This window comes from Rhipicephalus microplus, chromosome 10 (genome assembly GCF_043290135.1).
Source record: "Rhipicephalus microplus isolate Deutch F79 chromosome 10, USDA_Rmic, whole genome shotgun sequence".
Taxonomy (NCBI): Eukaryota; Metazoa; Arthropoda; class Arachnida; order Ixodida; family Ixodidae; genus Rhipicephalus; species Rhipicephalus microplus.
Window position 1 is genome coordinate 15,680,771 of NC_134709.1, and position 19,355 is coordinate 15,700,125.

A 19,355-nucleotide genomic window follows, 5' to 3' on the forward strand; every position below is an offset into this window, starting at 1 on the left:
TTCAAAATTCTACGGTGCATGCGCCCTTCTCCTATATCGGCAAAGTCGCAAAACGCCCCGTGGTCTCGAAGGCTTTTGTTCTAGCAATAGCGGTTCTATCAACCCCTACCAAAACTCTGCCAGAACTGCTGAGGGCAGGCAGCAAGAAAAATAGAAAACGTGTATTTTTCAAGACCCTGGGCATACGGTGGACCTGATTGATTGATTTGTGGCGTTTATAGTCCCAAAACCATCGTATGGTTATGGGAGACGCCGTGGTGGAGGGCTCCGGAAATTTTGACCACCTGGGGTTCTTTAACGCGCACCCAAATCTGAGCACACGGGCCTACAGCATTTTCACCCCCATCGAAATCGCAGCAGCCACAGCCGGGATTCGATTCCGCTACCTGCCGATCAGCAGCCGAGTACATTGGCCACTAGACCACCGCGGCGGGGTATACGGTGGCCCTCATCACCAGAGCAACGCGCAGAGTACAGTCGTTGCGGCCTTGCATCCCCACGAACATCTTTCCTGAAGACGTCCTAGCACTCTTTAAGCTCCGCGTGTATTTCTTCTTTGCGTCTTCTTTTGCCCTCGCACAGAAAGCCCCCTTGGAGACTCTCGTCAAATCAGTCGTTGCGTTCGAAAACATGAAGTTAGCAAAACGATCGTTTAGGCGAAGTTATTTCCAAAAGTTCTCCGCTCTTTTATGTATACATATTCTTATTTAGCTTGTTTGTTTGTTTCGCTCTCCACGATAAAGTGACCCTTAACACCACAGCGACGCACCGTTATTAACAAAAGTCTTACAGCGCAATAAGACAGTCGAGCCCTCGGCATAGTTTCTCAGCCTCGAGAGGAAACCGTGCTCCCGGGTATCAATGATGCAAGGCAGCATCACCACCTTCGAGATGCCGCCGAAACAAGTCTCGTCCGAAGGCGTACGCCAAAAAGTCACCCAGTGAAGGCCACGACAACGCGGGTAAACCCAACAGAGCCGGCATCATCCCAGCGAACGAAGAATCACTATACCGTTGTTGCTCTTGCCAGCTTGACTGCGTTTTGCGAGGCCTGGCGGACGTTAACGTATAGCACGCGGGCGCATAGAAGCTGGACGTGGAAAACGCGAAAGGCACCATCAAGCTTTAATGTTCAATTAGCGTCGCTCACGCGCCGAGTCAAGCCGAGACGAGCCAAGCCAGCGGCGTTCGCTAGCTGCCGTTGTTCTCATAGCAAGGCTTACGAGCCGTCGCTGTTTTCATGTGTTGATGCCGATCTCGCTTCGCGTGTGTTCTTGCTTTCCGAACCACGTTTTGATACTCGGTACCACTCTCTCTCTATTTTCGTTTTTTTTTTCTGCGTGTGAGCCCTGGTGTTTCTGGCACATGCAAGGCGTTTGACCGCCGTATACGAACGAGGGAGCACGCGAAAAAGAGACTCGACCAAACACTGCATAGCGAAGTATCCGTATGGGTGTCTACCGCAGTTTCGCGGTCATATAACACCTGGAAGTACACGCCACATAAACCGGCACGCTATCACGCTATAATGTGATCCCGCCCAGTACGCCCTCCAAATAACTCTCTTGTGCCTGAAATACGAAGGAAAACACTGTGATAGTGATGCAAGATGCGAGTACACGCCATCAAGCAAATTAGCACGAAGAGAAACATGAAGTACTAAAACGGCGAGGTGGTTAGGCGCTATAGGTGGCGTGAAGGCAATGCAACATGAGTGCGCCAGTTAACAAAACTTCCAAAGTGCCACCTTATTCTGGGCTTATTGTCTTTCCCGTATATTAACTATATAACAACTATTAGCAACGACGCAAGTCATTCGCGGCATGCAGGTGACACAAGCCTCCTATCTCTGCAAGATTCCTGGAAAAGGCATTCGTCCCATTGTGAGGCGTTCATATTACAATCTCGCTGCACAGCTCTGCTATCATCGTTGTGGTTTTGTTGCTGTCACGCTTACTTCACCCACACTACCATAAAGAGCATGTATTTCTAGGCCTGTATACCGATATACACTGTTCGTTAATCCCACCATTGCTTTCGCAATACACCACGTCTTGGTGCCCCCTGAAAATAACAGGCCATTTCGCCGTAAAACAACCTATATGATAAGGTACATTATTCAGCACTCTTCCGGAGGACGCACCTGAAACCCTCATTAAACTGGCATATGCCTCATCCCTGCTAATAACATCTCTACGACGTATTCCAGTGAAACGAGCTAGTTGTCGCCCAGCACGTTCCCATGCTGTATACATGTCGGTTTGGTTAGTGTTCCCATTGTAACCGACGAATGGAAGGGCACTTTTCGACCAAATGAATGGCCCCATAAGCAGACCAGGCTTGTTCGCGTTACGAAATTCTATACATATCACTGCGAAGCTTCCAGCAAGCAAACTTTACTATGCTCAATGACTCCGTGGAGTAAGACAGGCGCGAAACAAGCGAACGAACAGCTTTCATTGGGCTCGGTCACATCAGTGCCTGAATTCCGCAGCGCACCCATTTCTACGTAACTGCCGCGAGGTCTCAATTTTTTTTTTCGCGATAAAACCATTGCTGGGAGCATTCCCAGCCGACATGAATACGCAACTTTCGCGCGCTATGGTTTTGTAAATGCACGAGCGCAGCTCACAAACCTTAACGGGCGCGGGATCTCTTTCTTAAAAAGCGAACGTTGCGACGATAAAGCCTTCTTCCCTCGTATAGTGCGGTTGCAAATGAGAGAGCCTTGCATCTCTATAACGTCCTGGCAACGCTGGAAGGCGGGAAAGAAAGGGAGGGAGGACGAAAGGATCGTGGAGAGCCTGAGAAATAAGCCAAGCCATGGCATATAGCAGCACCGTGCTTTTTACGACAGTGCGATGCGGGAAAGAAGCAGAGCACGCGAGTTCTTGTGGGAGATCATAAACCGCGCGAGCAATATTTGAAGACTGGCACGCGTGGCGCCACGAAGTCATGCAAATAGTAATGACAAAACGCGGCAAGACGTAGCTTGAGTGTGATGCGCCTGCGCCCTAACACAGAAATTTTTGGAAAAGGGGGCGGGGTCCAGTATCGTATTACAGGGTACACATCGTACACGTCCGCATTACGTAAACAAGGCGCGAGAAATGCTCGGAGCATTTGTGAATGCATCTGCGTCTGTTGTTTCAGGGTAGTGAGGGGTACTTTAGAAATGCCATTTCGCAATTGTTGTTTGGGCTGTTTGGGACAGTCTAATTTTATGCTCGAGCTGGGATTTACGAAAAACGCCGAACCTGGCGTCATCGAGAATCGTGATTGCGCCTCTGACGTCGTGGCACGGGGTAAGTTTTACTGACGGCGCGTGTATGCCGCAGCGGTATACGTATGAGGTCGTCCATATGTGTCACTAGCGCGATAGTTTTGTGTCGCAATCTCTGCAGTCTCAACTCGGTATTCTTCCGAAAAACACTCAAATTCACCCAAGCATCCACTCAAACGCACTCCGGACACAGCGCTGCGGGGTGCGTTTCTTGATTAGATGAGGGTGTGAGTGTGAACGTTTTTTTCGAGGGCTTATCAAATTGCGATAAGTGCCTACAATGTGACGAGTTACCAACTAGCCTTACGCCAAATTCTAATAATTAGCTCTGAAGTTTTCCCCTGTCGAGCCTGCAGTGTGCATAAGGGCCGTTCCACGCGCTTCCGAACAGCCGCAACGCACGTGCCGGGACCCCTACCGCACGCAAGCGGGGGACAAATAAGCCAATTTGCGACGCTCTTTCACCCTTCCCAGCGTCGCCAATTGGCTTATTTGTCCCCCGCTTGCGTGCGGTAGGGGTCCCGGCACGTGCGTTGCGGCTGTGCGGGAAGCGCGTGGAACGGCCCTAAAGCGTGAAGAAGGTGATTATTGTGATGATAACTGGGGTGATTATAGATAAAAAGGGCAACCTTGAGATAAGTACTAATCAGGCTGACTCCGCAGAGGTTTCATTTATTCGTGAGCGCGTCATTAGCACTTCTTCTTGGACCAACTCGTCGCATATCAACTACTCTTACATTGCAATATTGTAAGGCACGTTAACCGCAACGTATTCAGGTATTTAGTGTGCGAAGGTTGCTTTGTGATAAAAAAAAGGCGTGCATCATATCTTCCTATCTTGAGGCTATTTATTTGTATTTACTGTTATTTGTTTTGTTTGTCCTTCTTTCCTCTTATCTCTCCTTTCCTTCCCTCCTATCTGCCTTTCCTCTGTGTTTTCCCCTTCCCAAAGGAACAGGCAGCCCTTGTGTGCCTATAGGTATCAGCTGTCAGCCTGTTCTCTCTATTTCCTCCCAGTCCTCGTTTCTTTTTTTCTGCGTATAGAAACCAAGTAAATAAATAACAAGCATATCTCGGACATGACAATTTCACTAAAACTCGGTTAAAGGTTGAAGTTTAAGATAACATTTATTTGCACAATCACAGTTCAGGAACGCTAGGGTAAAAAGAAAAAAAATCAATACTCTTGAGAACCGCCCGAGCCCCCATATACAAGGCGCGCACGATATAAACAAACAAGGCATTTTATCTGTTTAACTTTGTAGGTCAACCTTCAGTCTTGTACAGCGTAATAAAATAGGAATAGCTTTAAAATAATTCCAAACACATAATAACACTAATAGTAGCGGGAAAAAAAGTAGTGGCATCGTGGAATGAAATACTTTCGCCTGTTACATATATGCAGCCTGTCGGCATAAGCGTGTTATGTTGGCAAAGCGCTAAGTGGTCTCGTGCCTGAAAAAGCTGCTTGCTTACTTAAAAACTTGCTGTATCGTATACCGAACACGGCAAGATACGTGTTGTGAATTGAATGCTTACACCGTAGAGCGAATAAGCGTACGCTTGGACAGTGTGCTCACCCGTGACTGTGATGCCCAGGGTTGCTAGCAAGATGACCGTCGTAGCCGGTACCGTACGCATGGCCCTGTTGTGAAAGCACACACAGAGACACCATAAAGAATAAACCGTACACTCACATTCGAGATCATATGCAGATACACAATAAAGCATAAATTGTACACTCATAGTCATTATATGTGCTATCACGTGCTGCTATACGGCAATAAATCCATGCATTTACCCGGCAGTGCTAGAGTCAATTCATTAACTCAAGGCAAATATGTGTGATCAAAGACAGTTATCGTATACCGGGCTTACCAGGCGTACCGTGATAGCGGAATCGAAGCGCGCATGCGCAGATACGTACGTAACCCGTACCGCTTACCGTACGTGCGGTATTTTTCAGATTTAACGTTACCGTGGTAGCGTAGGTGTACGCAGAATACGTACAACATGGCGGCTCCCTCGGACGCCCACTTCGAAGTGATTTTGACATAGTCATTGAAATATTCACTTTGTTTGCCGAAAACGACTGTTTATGAAGTGGCTTCGCTTGCATTCATTTAGTTTCGATGACAGAGTATTACGGATAAGTTGGCGTAGTTTTTGAGATTGCTTCCCATTTCGAACGCGTCTAGGCCTAACTACAATATCGATATAAACAAGTCGGCAACATAATTTTTTTCGCGTTTGGTGCGTGGTTCATATTTATTTGCTTTTTATTATTACTAAAATAAACTTGTAACAATGTTTTGCGTGGTGGCGTAGGCAAACATTCTCGTTTTCTTTTTCTTTTCACTGCTTCCTTAGCTTATTAACGACCCGATAGGTGGTGCCACCGTCCCAGCTGGGGCTCGTAAACCACGTAAACGCTATCCCGCTAAACTGTAAGACGCTGTCCGCAACGAACATTTTCTGCACGGTAACGCCATTTCCTTAACTCCGCTATCACGTTAACGGTAAACTACATCTATCTATCTATCTATCTATCTATCTATCTATCTATCTATCTATCTATCTATCTATCTATCTATCTATCTATCCCGTCTGTCTGTCTGTCTGTCTGTCTGTCTGTCTGTCTGTCTGTCTGTCTGTCTGTCTGTCTGTCTGTCTGTCACAGAAATTCATAAACAGGGGGTCGGTGCTAGAGCCAACGTTTCGACGAGTGGAGTTCTCTTTGAAAAAAAAAAGAAGTAGCCCCTGTTCTGTTTACAAATTTTTACTCGCAAGCTTTCATCTTCCACTTCTTGCCTTTCTTTTGGATATCCCTGGAACTTATATCGTAGCTATAGGCTAGAATAGCGACGTTCGCACCTGGTGAGTAAATAATGTGTTGCTCACAAGCTGTCTTGTTATCACAAGTGAACGAAGCCACGCCTAGGAGGTTCATAAAGATTCCGCTGACAGAGCTATTTACGTGACAGTACAGTGCAGGTAGCAATCATCGCACAGTAATAAATGTGGCGGGAGTGCACATCCCTGAGTGGTCGGGGTCGTGCGCCAGAACGAGATAAAGAGAAACCTTGGGTAGATAACGTAACGCACTGTCCTCGCAAAGTTTTGACGTGTGTATCGGATGGTCGAGGTCGGACAGCTCGAGTCACAAAAGCCAATATCTCCATTACCGTTTTGCACACGCCTCGGTATTGCTGCAGTTCCAAGTAGCGACTAGTCACTGCCAAGCCCGCGAGGGAGCGCGCATAAAAGTTCGATCTATCACTTCTCTCAGCAGTCGTCGTGCCCGCTGTCATTAAAAGCGTTTATCTGGCGGGGGAGGAAGAAGAAGAAGAAGGCAGGAACGGTTCACGTGAATGGTGGGCGACGCCGCAATGGTGGACACCGCAGGCGCCGCCGCGCCCTCTGGCGCCATTCGCGCGAACTAGAAGTACAAGAAAACTAAAGCGAGCCAGCAGGGTCGATTTATGGAGGCGTGATTAAATGCCCGAAACGTTCGCCTATGCCGCACCTCACGGGGACTCTCTAGGCCGTAAAAAAAGAGGCGAAGGCCCGTCTTATTCGTACCTCCAATGGGTATCTCATTTCCACTTTCGGGTATATAGGCTGCACAAGAGGGTTTCTGCGTCTCGTTCGCCGCGAGTTTTTTCTGCGGAACCGTCAACTATGTGACTATAGGTCCGGGGTCGGGCATTCCTTAGTTTTATCTCTTACGGCTCAATCGTTAGTTTCGGCGCTGTCTCGCCTCGGAGCGCGTTGAATGTGTACGCCGATATACGGAAGGGAATTACGGCACGACGCGTTCTGCACGCTTTCGCTTCGAAGATGTCACGAATTGCCGACGTTTAACTGCCGCCGACACGCAAGCCCTAACGAGCGCGGGAGACATACCGTCGCTTCCGGTCGTATACCGTATAAACTCGTTCAAAACTCGGCGGATCGTTTAAGCTTTTTACGCCTTCTCGGACCGTGGCGTAACGTTAGAAGAGAGGGCTAAGGCGCTTCTTTTCTTTCGACGACGGTGTTTCGCTCTCGGAATGTGCACAGAATTTGTCGTTAGACGGCGTAAAAGTTACGTTAAGTATCGCGAACGGTGGGCGTTTACTGCGTTTAAAACTTTAAGGCAGGTGAAGGTTGCGAGAGTATTACGGACATATGCAACGCTCTTCGTGGGCGTACTTTTGAAAATCAAAATCTGATAGTAGTTAACATTTATGTATATAAAAAACAGTGTTAATATCCTGAGATAGAGAGCGACATAGATAAGCGAATAGAGAACATCAAAGAGAGCTGAACTATGTATTGCAGAAAATGCCGCTCTGTACCCTGTGAGGGAAGGCAAGGAGCAGAAAACGGACGCGCATAATACATACATACATACATACATACATACATACATACATACATACATACATACATACATACATACATACATACATACATACATACATACATACATACATACATACATACATACATACATACATACATACATACATACATACATACATACATACATACATACATACATACATACATACATACATACATACATACATACATACATACATACATACATACATACATATCACAACCTTCTGATTATTGCAGATCATTTGAAATCGGACGACCACTAGCAAATCCACTGAATTGTGCGACGTGCGCCCTTCCAGGATCACATTTCGATGACTGACGATCATGCTCACCGCTATCGTCACGCCGTGAGCGTCCTTTGCTTTGCTGCACACATGTGAGCCCAGTAAGAACATTCAGGAGCCCTTCCATTTCAAGACCCTTTCCCATTTTTTTTCTCACTGTGCAATGCTTCCTCACAACGTTTTCTTTCGTATACATGCCGTTGAATTGGAGCTGCAGCAACGACGTTCATGCTTTCGTATCTAGGCAACAATGAACTGCAGCAGCTTGAAATCACAAGTTATATCGATAAGAGATATCAGACTGCCTTATGAGGAACGGCCTATCACCGACAAGGCCACGATCGAGACAACATCAGTTATTGGGGCACGTACAAAAACGCACATGTGACCAGCGTACCTTCAAGCATAGGCTGTGCCGGGGGGGGGGGAGGCAAGAGGCGTTGCCTTTTTCTTAGTCACCTATGGGGGAAGGGACGCAAATTCTTCCCTATACATTGATTTCACAAGAAGGAGGGGACAAACCTTCCCCCCCTCCCACCACCCCCCACCTCCGAAATGCAACCATGCCCAAGCTTATGCCATCAAAGGCCAGCCTCGTTTCTGTACACTCGCCGGTGCCGCGTTTCTCGCGCATGATGCCGCCAACAACGAAATTTGTAGAAGCTTCGCTAGAAAAGTTTAGTCATAAGGTCTGACCACACCTAGGCGTTGCAGCGCGTCAACGCGTGTCTTTCTGACGCGTCGCCGCACCCTCTCCCATAAAGAGAGAGAGGGGGCGCGCAGTTTCGCTTCGCTAGCCCCGCACCCTCTTTTTCATATGGGAGAGGGTGCTGCACCAGTGCAAACGAGTCACGCGCTGACGCGCTTCAACTGGCCCTTGTGGTCAGGCCTTTAAACTTGTGCTTTGGCATGCCATGTTCCTACAGCTGTCACAACAGCATCACCATATAAGTATATATACTACACGTAACATTCCGGAGAGCACGGTATATAGTCGTGCAACGAATACGTAGCAAAAGGGGGGATAGCAGACGGGCCAGGAAGAGTCGGCACATACGTATATATAGTGAGAATCGAGCAACACGCGGCATTAATCTTTACGGCTGGCAATAAATACGAGAGACGATCGCCTCGGCGCCGCGACACAAGAAGGTTCCGAGATCCACGAAAAAAAAAAAAAAAAGCGAAGAGACGAGCGAATTCCTTCCTACGCGGCGTGCACGCTATAGAAAGCCCCTATACGCCTAAAGTATAGAAGCTTTTCCTACGCCGTCCCACACTGCTTCTCTCCGCGATCCCGAAAATGTCGTTTCGTACAGTCCTGAAGCGAAAAGCGAAGATGGCATCCCTATAGGAGGAGACCACGTTGTGTCTTTCTAATAACGTCCCACGAGCGCTTATCTCTTGACCTCTAAAAGCCGCGAGGCTGTATACGACGCCACCGCAAGACGAATTATGTCCGGCAGTTCCACACGAGGAGCCAGGAAGTGAAAAAGCCCGTATTTCTTTTAGGCCAAAAAGGTATCTGCCCCCCCCCCCCCTGCTTCTCGTCTTGGACAGAATAAAAGCTGGAGGACATCAACCTCCCCCCCTCCCCCCTGAAGCCCGTACGGACTTACCACCATTTTGGTTCCGTACTGCTAACTAAACCCGGCAAGCCGCGAAGCGTAATGACCAGCCGGCACGGCCGCTATCGTTCGGCTTGTATACGAAGTACACTTCGTTAGCGTAAATCACTCCTGAAATGCTATTACCGCGTGCGTCGCCTGTGGCGGGGCGATCGTGCGGAACCAGATGCGTAAAGTCCACCTGGATTACGTGGGAAGCAGGGCTCGCATTTTTTGGGTCTAATTTATCTCGTTTGCTTTCTCTTCGTTTGTTTCTTTTTGAGAATATAGTTTCCCGTTGCTCTATATTCGCCCGTAAAGAGATAACGTGTAAGATTTCCGTGGAGATAACGTGGACTCAGAGCTCGTTAAGTGCGGTCGTTGATCAGCAAAGTGCGTTAACCACTGCCATAAGAGATACGTTTGGCATTTTTTTTTTTCATCTCAGCCTTCGGAATGATGGCCAACGGGAGTTCGCGTTACTAAAAGGCTCCATCCTGCTTGCGCGTTTCGGGTTCTTACGGTTTTCGAGATGCACAGGATTCTGGGGGCAGGCGAGGTGGAGAGATAAGTAGCGCCGGTCACATCCTTAGGTTCGCGGTTTATTGACCGAAATGTGGCGTCACCCGATTTACCGCGAAATACGGAGATACGATACAATAATCACTGGCTACACGACCAGAATATCCATGCACAACACAGACAACCCACACAAACTGTCGCGTTAGTCTTTATCGTCCCGACAAAAGAAGCAAGCTTATGTCGCAGATTCGTCACAAGCGTTACCCACAAATCGATTCCAGGCACGATCTACCAGCGCCCAGATGACGCATGTGGCAGCTCGTTCGTCAGGAGCAACCACGCGGCAAACGAATTGCGAAGGTCCGTCACGGGAATTCACTTACTGTCTTCTTTGTTTGCGGTTGCAAACGAGAAACTTCAAAGCCCACTCGCACTTGGACGACATTCATTCTTCACCGCAACACACGGAACACCACGGAGAAAACTTCGCGCCCCCTGAACACACGAAGTAACGTCTCCCGCCGCCGAAGTCATCCGTCTTTGAAACGCGACGAAACAAGCCACGGCGGCGTAGCGCGAAATCCGGTCCCGTAAAGGTGCGATCACTGCCCCCCTCCCACCACCACATCCCAGATACACCGATGACCGATAGCAATTTGCGAAGAGGATGCAGAAGGCGTGGGCCGGACGGCCGTGTAGAGAGCACGAGTCCAGCATCAGAGACGGCGAAAGGTGGGAAAAGAAGTTTCGTTTCTGATTTCGGGGGTCACCGCGTGCTTTCGAAACCGCGAAACATGGGAGGCTCCAACAACTCGGCCTCTCACCTTGGAACTCACCAGCCACGCGTGGTGGTGGTGGCGCCATTTTCGACGAATCAGAATAAGGAGAAAAAAAAGTTTGCGGCGTGTCCGACCTTGTAAACATCGTCCCGGCAGCTTGTGCTCCGTGACCGGAACAACTCACGCGCGCCCGCGCCAATACAAACAAGCCCGCCCGCCGTAAGTGGTGCAATCAGCTCCCACCCGGGCTTTGCTTATAGCATAGCCTTGCCCACCACCCCTCGATTAAAACGAAACGAGCCGGCGACAGCAGAGTAAAGCAGACGAATCAGTAGACGCGATGATAGTGGACACAGGGCAGCAACAACTCGCTTCGGTGAAGCCGCGATAGTGGACAGACGCGCCATCTTGAAAGAAAGCTCAGCCATTTGAGAAGCTTCTACGGGAAGTAGGCGACGATAGCATCTACGCCCCGCTAACGAGCCTCCGCTTTTAGCAAGGGCTGTTATTATCTCCTCTGGCGCGAGTGAAGTGGACAGGTTCGGTCATGCAGACACGGCAAAAGGTAAAACGAAGGGAAGAGGAGGGGAGGCACGGCTGCTGAATATCATCGACGGTTGCTTCTCCTCTACGTAAAACACTGCCTACGCAAATAATCACCCTGTCGTTTTCAGAGAGAGAGAGAGGCAAGGAGGGGGCTAGCCCATGAGGGCTCTTCCTTCACCAGTGCGCGCCTTCGCCACCGTTTGTGTCTGTTTCAGCGCGCCCCTAATGGCCGATCAAAGATGGCGGCGCTCCGGGCGCCACGTTAGGGCTATTTGTTTTAGGAGGTGGCGCCGACAGCGCGCGCTGCCGCCGTTTCCGGCGCAAGCAGTAGATGTACGAAATGAAAATTTGCGCGTCACACCCGTGTCGCACAATTAAACGTGAAATGAGACCATTAGCGCGATGTGTTTGCGGTCGTAATTAATGGTTCAATGTGGCCTATTACTTCACGGTGCTTAAAGGTGGTGGCGGAGCCTAATGGAAGTTGTGTGAAATTTCTAAAGTGCACGTGGATACTGATTACTACTCTGGTCTTGTAATGTAGTCGAAATGCATGAGCTTCGATGAGGCTTTCCCGAGGGACGAAGATTCTGTCATGTGAACTGCTCTTTCTTTTCTCCCTTTTTTTTTAAAGCGATGTCTTGCTTGTACGTCGCTAATAAGGTGCAATTTGTCATCGTTGGGCTAATAGCAAGGAAGTACTCTGGGTCGTCTGGGAGGGACCCTAATAGGCAACAATGAATGAGTTTCTTCAGCGCCAAGTTTCCCCTGCGGAAATGTCCTTTCCTGGCATGCCTACCCACCTTTAATGAATCAAAGTGGGCACCTGTGAGAATCCTAGAAAGCTCGGATTCTATTAGGAGTCGTTAATCCTGCAAATATCGCACTAGATTGGATATCTTCTCATGGTGCGCACAATGTTATCATGTGGTTCCCAATGTTTTTAAACGTGGCGGAGAAAAAAAACAATCGTCTAATATAACTTTTGGATAAAATTATTGGCTGCGCGGAATCGCGTAAGAATTCTTCGTAGTTCTACATTTTCGTTTCTTGGAGGGAGGATGGGAGTAACTAGGAATGCACTCAGCGAGTCAGGTAACCTCTGCGTCTATCACGGTCATGACACTTTAGGTTGGGTTCAGCCACTGTGCTCGAGGTGTCATTGTTAGAACAGCCAGACGTGGGCATCATACAAAGCACTGTTCTGACCGCAGCCGAATCCATCTAACTGAGGGCTAGAAAACTATGCCCACAACAACAACTTAGTATTTCCCTCTCACTCTTATTACTTAAGACAAAAGACCTATGGATACCTCATAAAACACGGAAAGTGACCATCGGCGTCCACACAGTCTGTGATTAGAGAAGTAATCAAAATCCGATGACCTCATAGATAATAAAATTTGCGACATCACCATGCAGTCACGCTGATGTAGCGTGACGTCACACGATGACGTCATTATGTCACGTCATCGATCGGTCATAGTTTCGCCCATACCGGAGGCACTGCAACCTTCCTGCGTCTCACATGCCTCCGGGATAGCCACCACTGCGACAAAGCTACGACGTCACGTGATGACTTCAGCGTGTGACGTCATGCTACATCGTACTGGTGCCATCATGACGTGACAAATTTCGGTATCTATGGCCGTCACGTAATCACATGACGATTACTTGCATCACTCGTGTTGACCCTTGCAAAGGCCTCCATTCTCGGAAGCAGTGCGAACATACGCCACGAAGATTCAGGCGCAGTCGGATGATTACATTCACTGCGAAAAAAAAGTAAAAGATAGCTATTGCCTTCAAGTAATCTTAGTGAAACGCGTAAAAAGCACCATGAACCTTTTTTTTCGTCATTTTAAACATATAGCATCAAATGAAAAAAAAAGTTGGGTGGCCTTCCAGCCTTTTACTCGACTTTTTACCTGAAAAAAAAATGGCGCTCATGCTATCCGTAAACTCTGGTTCTTGGAAAAAAAAAAGAAGCGCGAGTATCTTGTAAACAGTGGTCCGCATCCTCTTAAACGTGCCTCGGTAGCAGACCTCAAGCAGATGATGCATTAGAAGCCTCCTTTTGCTTTAAACGTTATTCCACTGCTGCATAGTCAGAAACCCAGACAGAACGACGCCGCTGGTGCGCATGTTACTTGCACGTGGCTCGCGAAACCCGTAAAAAATTCAGGAACCCTTGCCCGGGCGAGAAAATGGGAGCAAGCGAATTTTGCCGTATACGCGTGGCCCAATGTACAACATTTGGTTTATTTCCTTTATTTATTTATTTATTTATTTATTTATTTATTTATTTATTTATTTATTTATTTATTTATTTATTTATTCACTTATTCGTACAATCATGATGCAAACTGCCCCTACCAAGTTGGCATCGTGCTTAATCACTCACGTCCCAGCGCCGGTACTTGAGTACATGCGTTCACTTGCGATATGACGAGTCACGGAATAGGGAACCGCCCAGCCCTTTGTTGAACTACAATTTTGCAATAAGTGTTTTATTTATTCAATCAATGGAGTACCAGATTGACTTACGAAGAACAGCAGACCAGCGACAAGTCCACTATCGAGAAAGCATCAGTCATCGGAAAACGGAGCGTACAAGTATACCCATGGGGCCACCGCACCTTAGATAGCCATAGTTCTGCACCCTCGCCAGGGCCGGGTTTTTAGGGGCGAAGCTCCTTATGGCGTGGCTTGTGCGTCCCTCGTAGTACGTAACCACCAGTGGCACATACCCGAAATAGCGGTCCTTACAATGTCTGCTGGATGGGGGCACTTGTATATGATGAATACATGATGAAAAGATGTGAGATGGCTGTGCTTGGAGTTTTCTCTAGACATATGGACGGACGAACGGACTGACACACGCACGGACGGACAGACAGACGAATGAACAAACGGACGGATGCGCCAAGGATCACACAGATAGGCGGACGCAAGAACGAATGGACAGACAGACTGACGAACGCTGCGCCCCACCAATCATCATTCACTCCGTGGATATGCTGTGATTTTTTTTCTGGTACGGTCAGTACGACACCATCACTGAACTGTGCGAGTTAAAACAAGCTTCGCTTGAGAAGGACGAAATAGCGCACGGGGGGCGAAAACTATGCTCGCGCGAGCCGCATAACGAAGCGACGCTGGCCCTCTGGCGTACAATGATTGAACTAAGAGAAACGAAAAGGTTTTTCATAAAGAAACAAGAAAGGCCGTCTCGACGGAACACGGAAACCGAATTACGCTGCGGCGCTCGGGCCGGCCCACCGTGTCGTAAGTTTATATAGATATATATGTACACTCAGACACCGGGCTCGAGCTTTCTGTGCCTTTCGGATTCTCCGGCGCGGCGCGGTGGTGCGTGGCTCGCGCCGCCGCGTGAATATTACATGAACTAAGCCGAGAGGCAACCGGCACCGCAAGCGCGTTCCTTGTCTCCCAAAAAAGAAGGAGCACGATCTTTATGGACTCTGTTTCTCGGCTTTCTCGGCTGGCGAATGCGAGTGCTTAACCTTCACCATATACCTATGGAAGTCTGAATACGAATCCGAATACGCAAAAAAAAAAAAAAAGTGGGCATATATGTCTAGTGTTACTTAAACGGAAATTTCGCTTGAAGCCGAAAGCCTTAGATGTCTCATCCCACGCGTAAATTTACGTTCGGCGACACCAACACGAGCGATGCAAAACAAAAAAAGACGTTTATCACGTGATGGCGTCACCATATGACGTCGTCATGACGTCGCATATCGACCAAATGTGACGTCCCCCGATTACGTGATCACACGACATCGTCGCCTGGGCAAACCTGGGTCAATCACGGAGGCCATGCGAAATCAGGTGCGGTGCCTAAACATTGCCATGCCTTCGCGGCAGGAGGCCGAGCAGCACCACGTTAGGTGCTGAAAGCTTTCGGAGGGGTCTTACATCGATTGAGAAGAAAAAGGAGATGGCCGTCGCTTTCGAATTGTCCTAGGTGAACGTATAAAAGACCCCGTGAGTTCGTTTGTTTGTGAAGGTATATAGTGCGTAAGCTTCTAGCTATCAATGTGCTTCGGTGTGCTCATTTTGGATGATTTTACATGCATACATTCGTGCGTAATGGTCTGCCACGAAGTCACGTAACGACAACTTTGAGGTAACGTAATGTTCAGGTCTTGTTGATACGTCCTCATACGTCTAAAAAAAAAAGACAAGCAAGCAAACAATAAACACCCGTGCAATTAATATGCTGTAAAAGCTTATTGCTGTAATCCTTATCAAATGCGCATGAAGGTCACAGTGGTGCTAGGCGTTGGATGATTTAATTCACTTACAGTGATTAAATTGCAGTCAGAAGTCAAGTCACACAAGGCAGCCCCACCAGGAACCAAACGATGAAGCGCACTCGGCTGCTTTCTGAACGAATGCACTCCGTAAAGACAAATATTAGAAAATTCAGCATCCTCTTTAAGTCCCTTCTTTTGAAATTGTATAAGCTAACCTTCTGTTCTGCTTATAAATTTTACACAATCGTTTCAGTTTCATAAAGCATCATTTTGCTGTGTCCTTATCTACGGTGAACTTAAATATAGACTCTCACAATCCGGTTAGACTAGACTCTCACAATCCGGTTTTCCAGTTTTCCCTGGCCGTGCAGCGTGTTGAAGCTTTTTAACATATATACGGTGAACCCGTGACACGCAAGAACACCTGGGGGCTACAATGTCTTTATCACCGTAAGTGCGATTTGATGTCCCACAAAAATCCACAGAATGGAAAGGGACAGTTTCACTACTTGCCCGGAAAGGGGTAATCCTAAATATCGCTTCGTTTGAACAGCTGTCGCGGGCAGTTTGAAAGACACATTAGCACAGCGAGGTGAACGTACCCAACCAGATAAACCGCGGCATTTCTATAGAGCGAACGATGATATCAAATTGCAAGTTTTTTTTTTTACATCTTAGGTCAATAAAAAAACCCTGTCATGCATCCGTGGGCATGTCAAGCGTAGTCCATCAAGGGGAGGGGGTGTATGTTTTACTCGATATCCTCCCCCCGCCCCCCTTTAACTCGTTGGCAGAGTCGGAAAGAAGCCTCGCGATGTATGCAGAATGACAATGAAGCTATGGCGTGGTGCTCACAACAGCCTACCATTGGTCCCCTACTCTAAGGCGGGAAGTAAACCGTCCTTTGAATGCAACATCAACTTTCCTCGGGCTTCATCATCTTCAGAAAACACTAGTAGTCATTAGCTTGCGCATTGAAATAAAATATATGCTACATTGGCGCCCCTTTACACACAATCAGGAGTGTAAGCTAGGGGGCCTGAGCGGGCCGATCACCCCCCCCACCCCTATCCCTCTTCCTACCATGGCGCTCCTACGCATTCGTCGTAAACGTTAACTCGGTGTGTTACAAGTTTGAATGCACAGTCACGCGCGCGGTGTTTCCGAGAATTGAAAGATCTTTCGTGGCTGCTAGATACCTTGACCGCTAGATAGCGCTATGAAGCTAGCGCTATGAACTGTACGCCCTTATCGGGAAATCGTATAAACTCAAGTCGGTAGACTGTACAGACGGCGCCGACGCATCGAGAAACTCAATAAGCCTGACCCGTACGTTCGCGTAATTCTATACGCTGTCTCGCGTGGAAATGGGTCGGCGCGGCTGGTCACCTTTGGCCGAGCGTTCGAGGAAGATACGCGGTCTCTTGAGTGTATGACAGCGTGGGTGTCGTAGGTGGTGTGCAATTCCAGCACGGAACCGGCGCCGGCGAGAGAGTGGTTCGACCGAAGTCGTGGGTGGTTCACGAAAACGCACATGCTATAGCACGAGAAAACGGGGCAATGAAGCTTTAAGGAGCGACTCTTTCCTAAAAAAAGCGGCTGCGGCACATCTGCAATGCGAATCGAGTGTATGATGCCTTTCTTCATTGAAGCTTGCCCTTCTGTGGCGTCGTTAAGTTTACATCTCCATTTTGTATATACCTCAATAATACGGAAAGACGGGCTAGTTGGTACTGCTGCATAATTGAAGTTTTTGCGCACACACACAAGGACACAGAAGAAGGGAACACAAGGACCAGCGCAGACTAACAACTGATTTTTATTCAGTAAGAAAACAGAATATATACGCTTACTTGCACCCCATGATCACCGCGCATGAGCAAAAACGGCATCGTACAATCTGAAAGGGAGGCCGGAAACACATTTAGCACTGCACTGTGCGCGTTGTTCTTTTAGTGCATGTAAGCCGTTGTTTGATCAAACTGAGGTGGTGTATGTACACCCAAATCAGACAACAAGAGAAATAGTAGAAGCGTGGCACATCTCTAGACTTAAAGATATGTGCGTCAGCCATCCGTCGATATCGCTTAGTGAAAAAGAAATTGATTTGCTGAACAACATGTGATATTTGGTTTTTTAAGATTGTACGATGCCGTTTTTGCTCATGCGCGGTGATCATGGGGTGCAAGTAAGCGTATATATTCTGTTTTCTTACTGAATAAAAATCAGTTGTTAGTCTGCGCTGGTCCTTGTGTTCCCTTCTTCTGTGTCCTTGTGTGTGTGCGCAAAAACTTCAATTTTGTATATACCTGTGCAATAACGATTCGTATTTTTTGTTTCGGTAGTTCCATGGACATGTATAGATCACGTTCCATAAAACATGGTGTTTGAAAACTTACCTAACGAAGAGCGCGTGGGTGTCCAGGAAGCCCGCAGGCGGACCGGAAGCGATGGTGATAGCCGGAAGCGGAAGTGGGAAGGCGCCACGGTGACGTCACGGTGATGTGGCTGGAGCAGCAGCTGACGGTCGCCAGGGGTGCGCATCGAACCCTGTAGAAGTAAGACAGAAAGAGATGTGTAAAAGTATTGTCACGTGGTCGTGACGTTCGCGAAGACCATGGTACGCGTGCTCAAGACGAAACTCTTGTATTTGGATGAGCCTGTGCCCGGGAAATGCGAACTCAAAGCTACACGCTGTGCACTAATAAAGGCGAAGAGTCCGTCGGCCGTATGAAGCAGGACAGTGCGTCGGCCGTCGATAATTTGATCCGCGGTAAGGAGCATCGACATTTACACATGCTGCATCGAACATTCCAACCTTATCGCCAGTGGCTGGGCTTGCGCACATATCGGAAGATTCTAAAATAACCTAGAAGGTTCTCAGACCATTGGACGTAGTTTGCGCACGGCAGCGGTCACGTGTGCAACGTACTAGTTATATAAAAATTGCCAAAGAAGCGTGCGGCAATATCAATATTCCAATAAAAAAGCAAAAAAAGAAGGATATTGCCAGATTATCCAGCGTCAACAACCTGCGCAAGGTGTTGATGTATAAAGGTGTGGATCTTGCTTAAATAAAACCAGTTGGTAGTTTGCGCCTGTCCTGGCCTGTTTCTTCGTGTGTGTTGTGTTTAGTTGCGCCCTCACGATGGTTTATATGTCAGAGCACCAACCCGCCCAACAGTTAATCTCTCGCCCCGCCGCGGTGGTCTAATGGCTGAGGTGCTCGGCTGCTGACCCGCACATCGCTGGATCGAATTCCGGCTGCGAAGGCTGCATTTTCGATGGAGGCGAAAATGCTGTAGGCCCGTGTGCTAAGATTTAGGTGCACGTTAAAGAACCCCAGATGGTCGAAATTTCCGGAGCCCTCCATTACGGCGTCTGTCAGAATCACGGTTTTGGGACGTTAAACCACGCATATCAATCAATCAACAGTTAGCTCTCAGTGAAGCATGCCTCATAGTCATCATCCTGGTTTTGGCACGCGCTAAATTCATAAATTATTACTTTCGTCTTCCATGCGTGCAGTCATAGGCGTGCGTAGGGCTCCTCTTCAAGGGAAGTAGGGGGGTGAATGTTCGCCGCTGCTCCCCCCTCCCCTATTAGGTCAATGTATGGCTGACTTCGTGACCCTCCCTATTAAGCCGATGTATATAGGGCTG

At 48.1% G+C, this 19,355-nt stretch overlaps 1 protein-coding gene across 1 annotated transcript in view; it reads right to left on the minus strand.

Moving 5' to 3' along the window:
* LOC119180855 (lactadherin) overlaps positions 1-19,355 on the minus strand; it is a 75,827-nt gene that overhangs the window by 24,610 nt on the left and 31,862 nt on the right. The window contains exons 2-3 of the mRNA XM_075875095.1: positions 18,093-18,243; positions 4,864-4,928 (exon numbers count right to left, since the gene is read on the minus strand). Of these exons, the coding sequence (XP_075731210.1) occupies positions 4,864-4,924 (61 nt within the window). The 5' untranslated portion in view covers positions 4,925-4,928; positions 18,093-18,243. The remainder of the gene's footprint in view (positions 1-4,863; positions 4,929-18,092; positions 18,244-19,355) is intronic.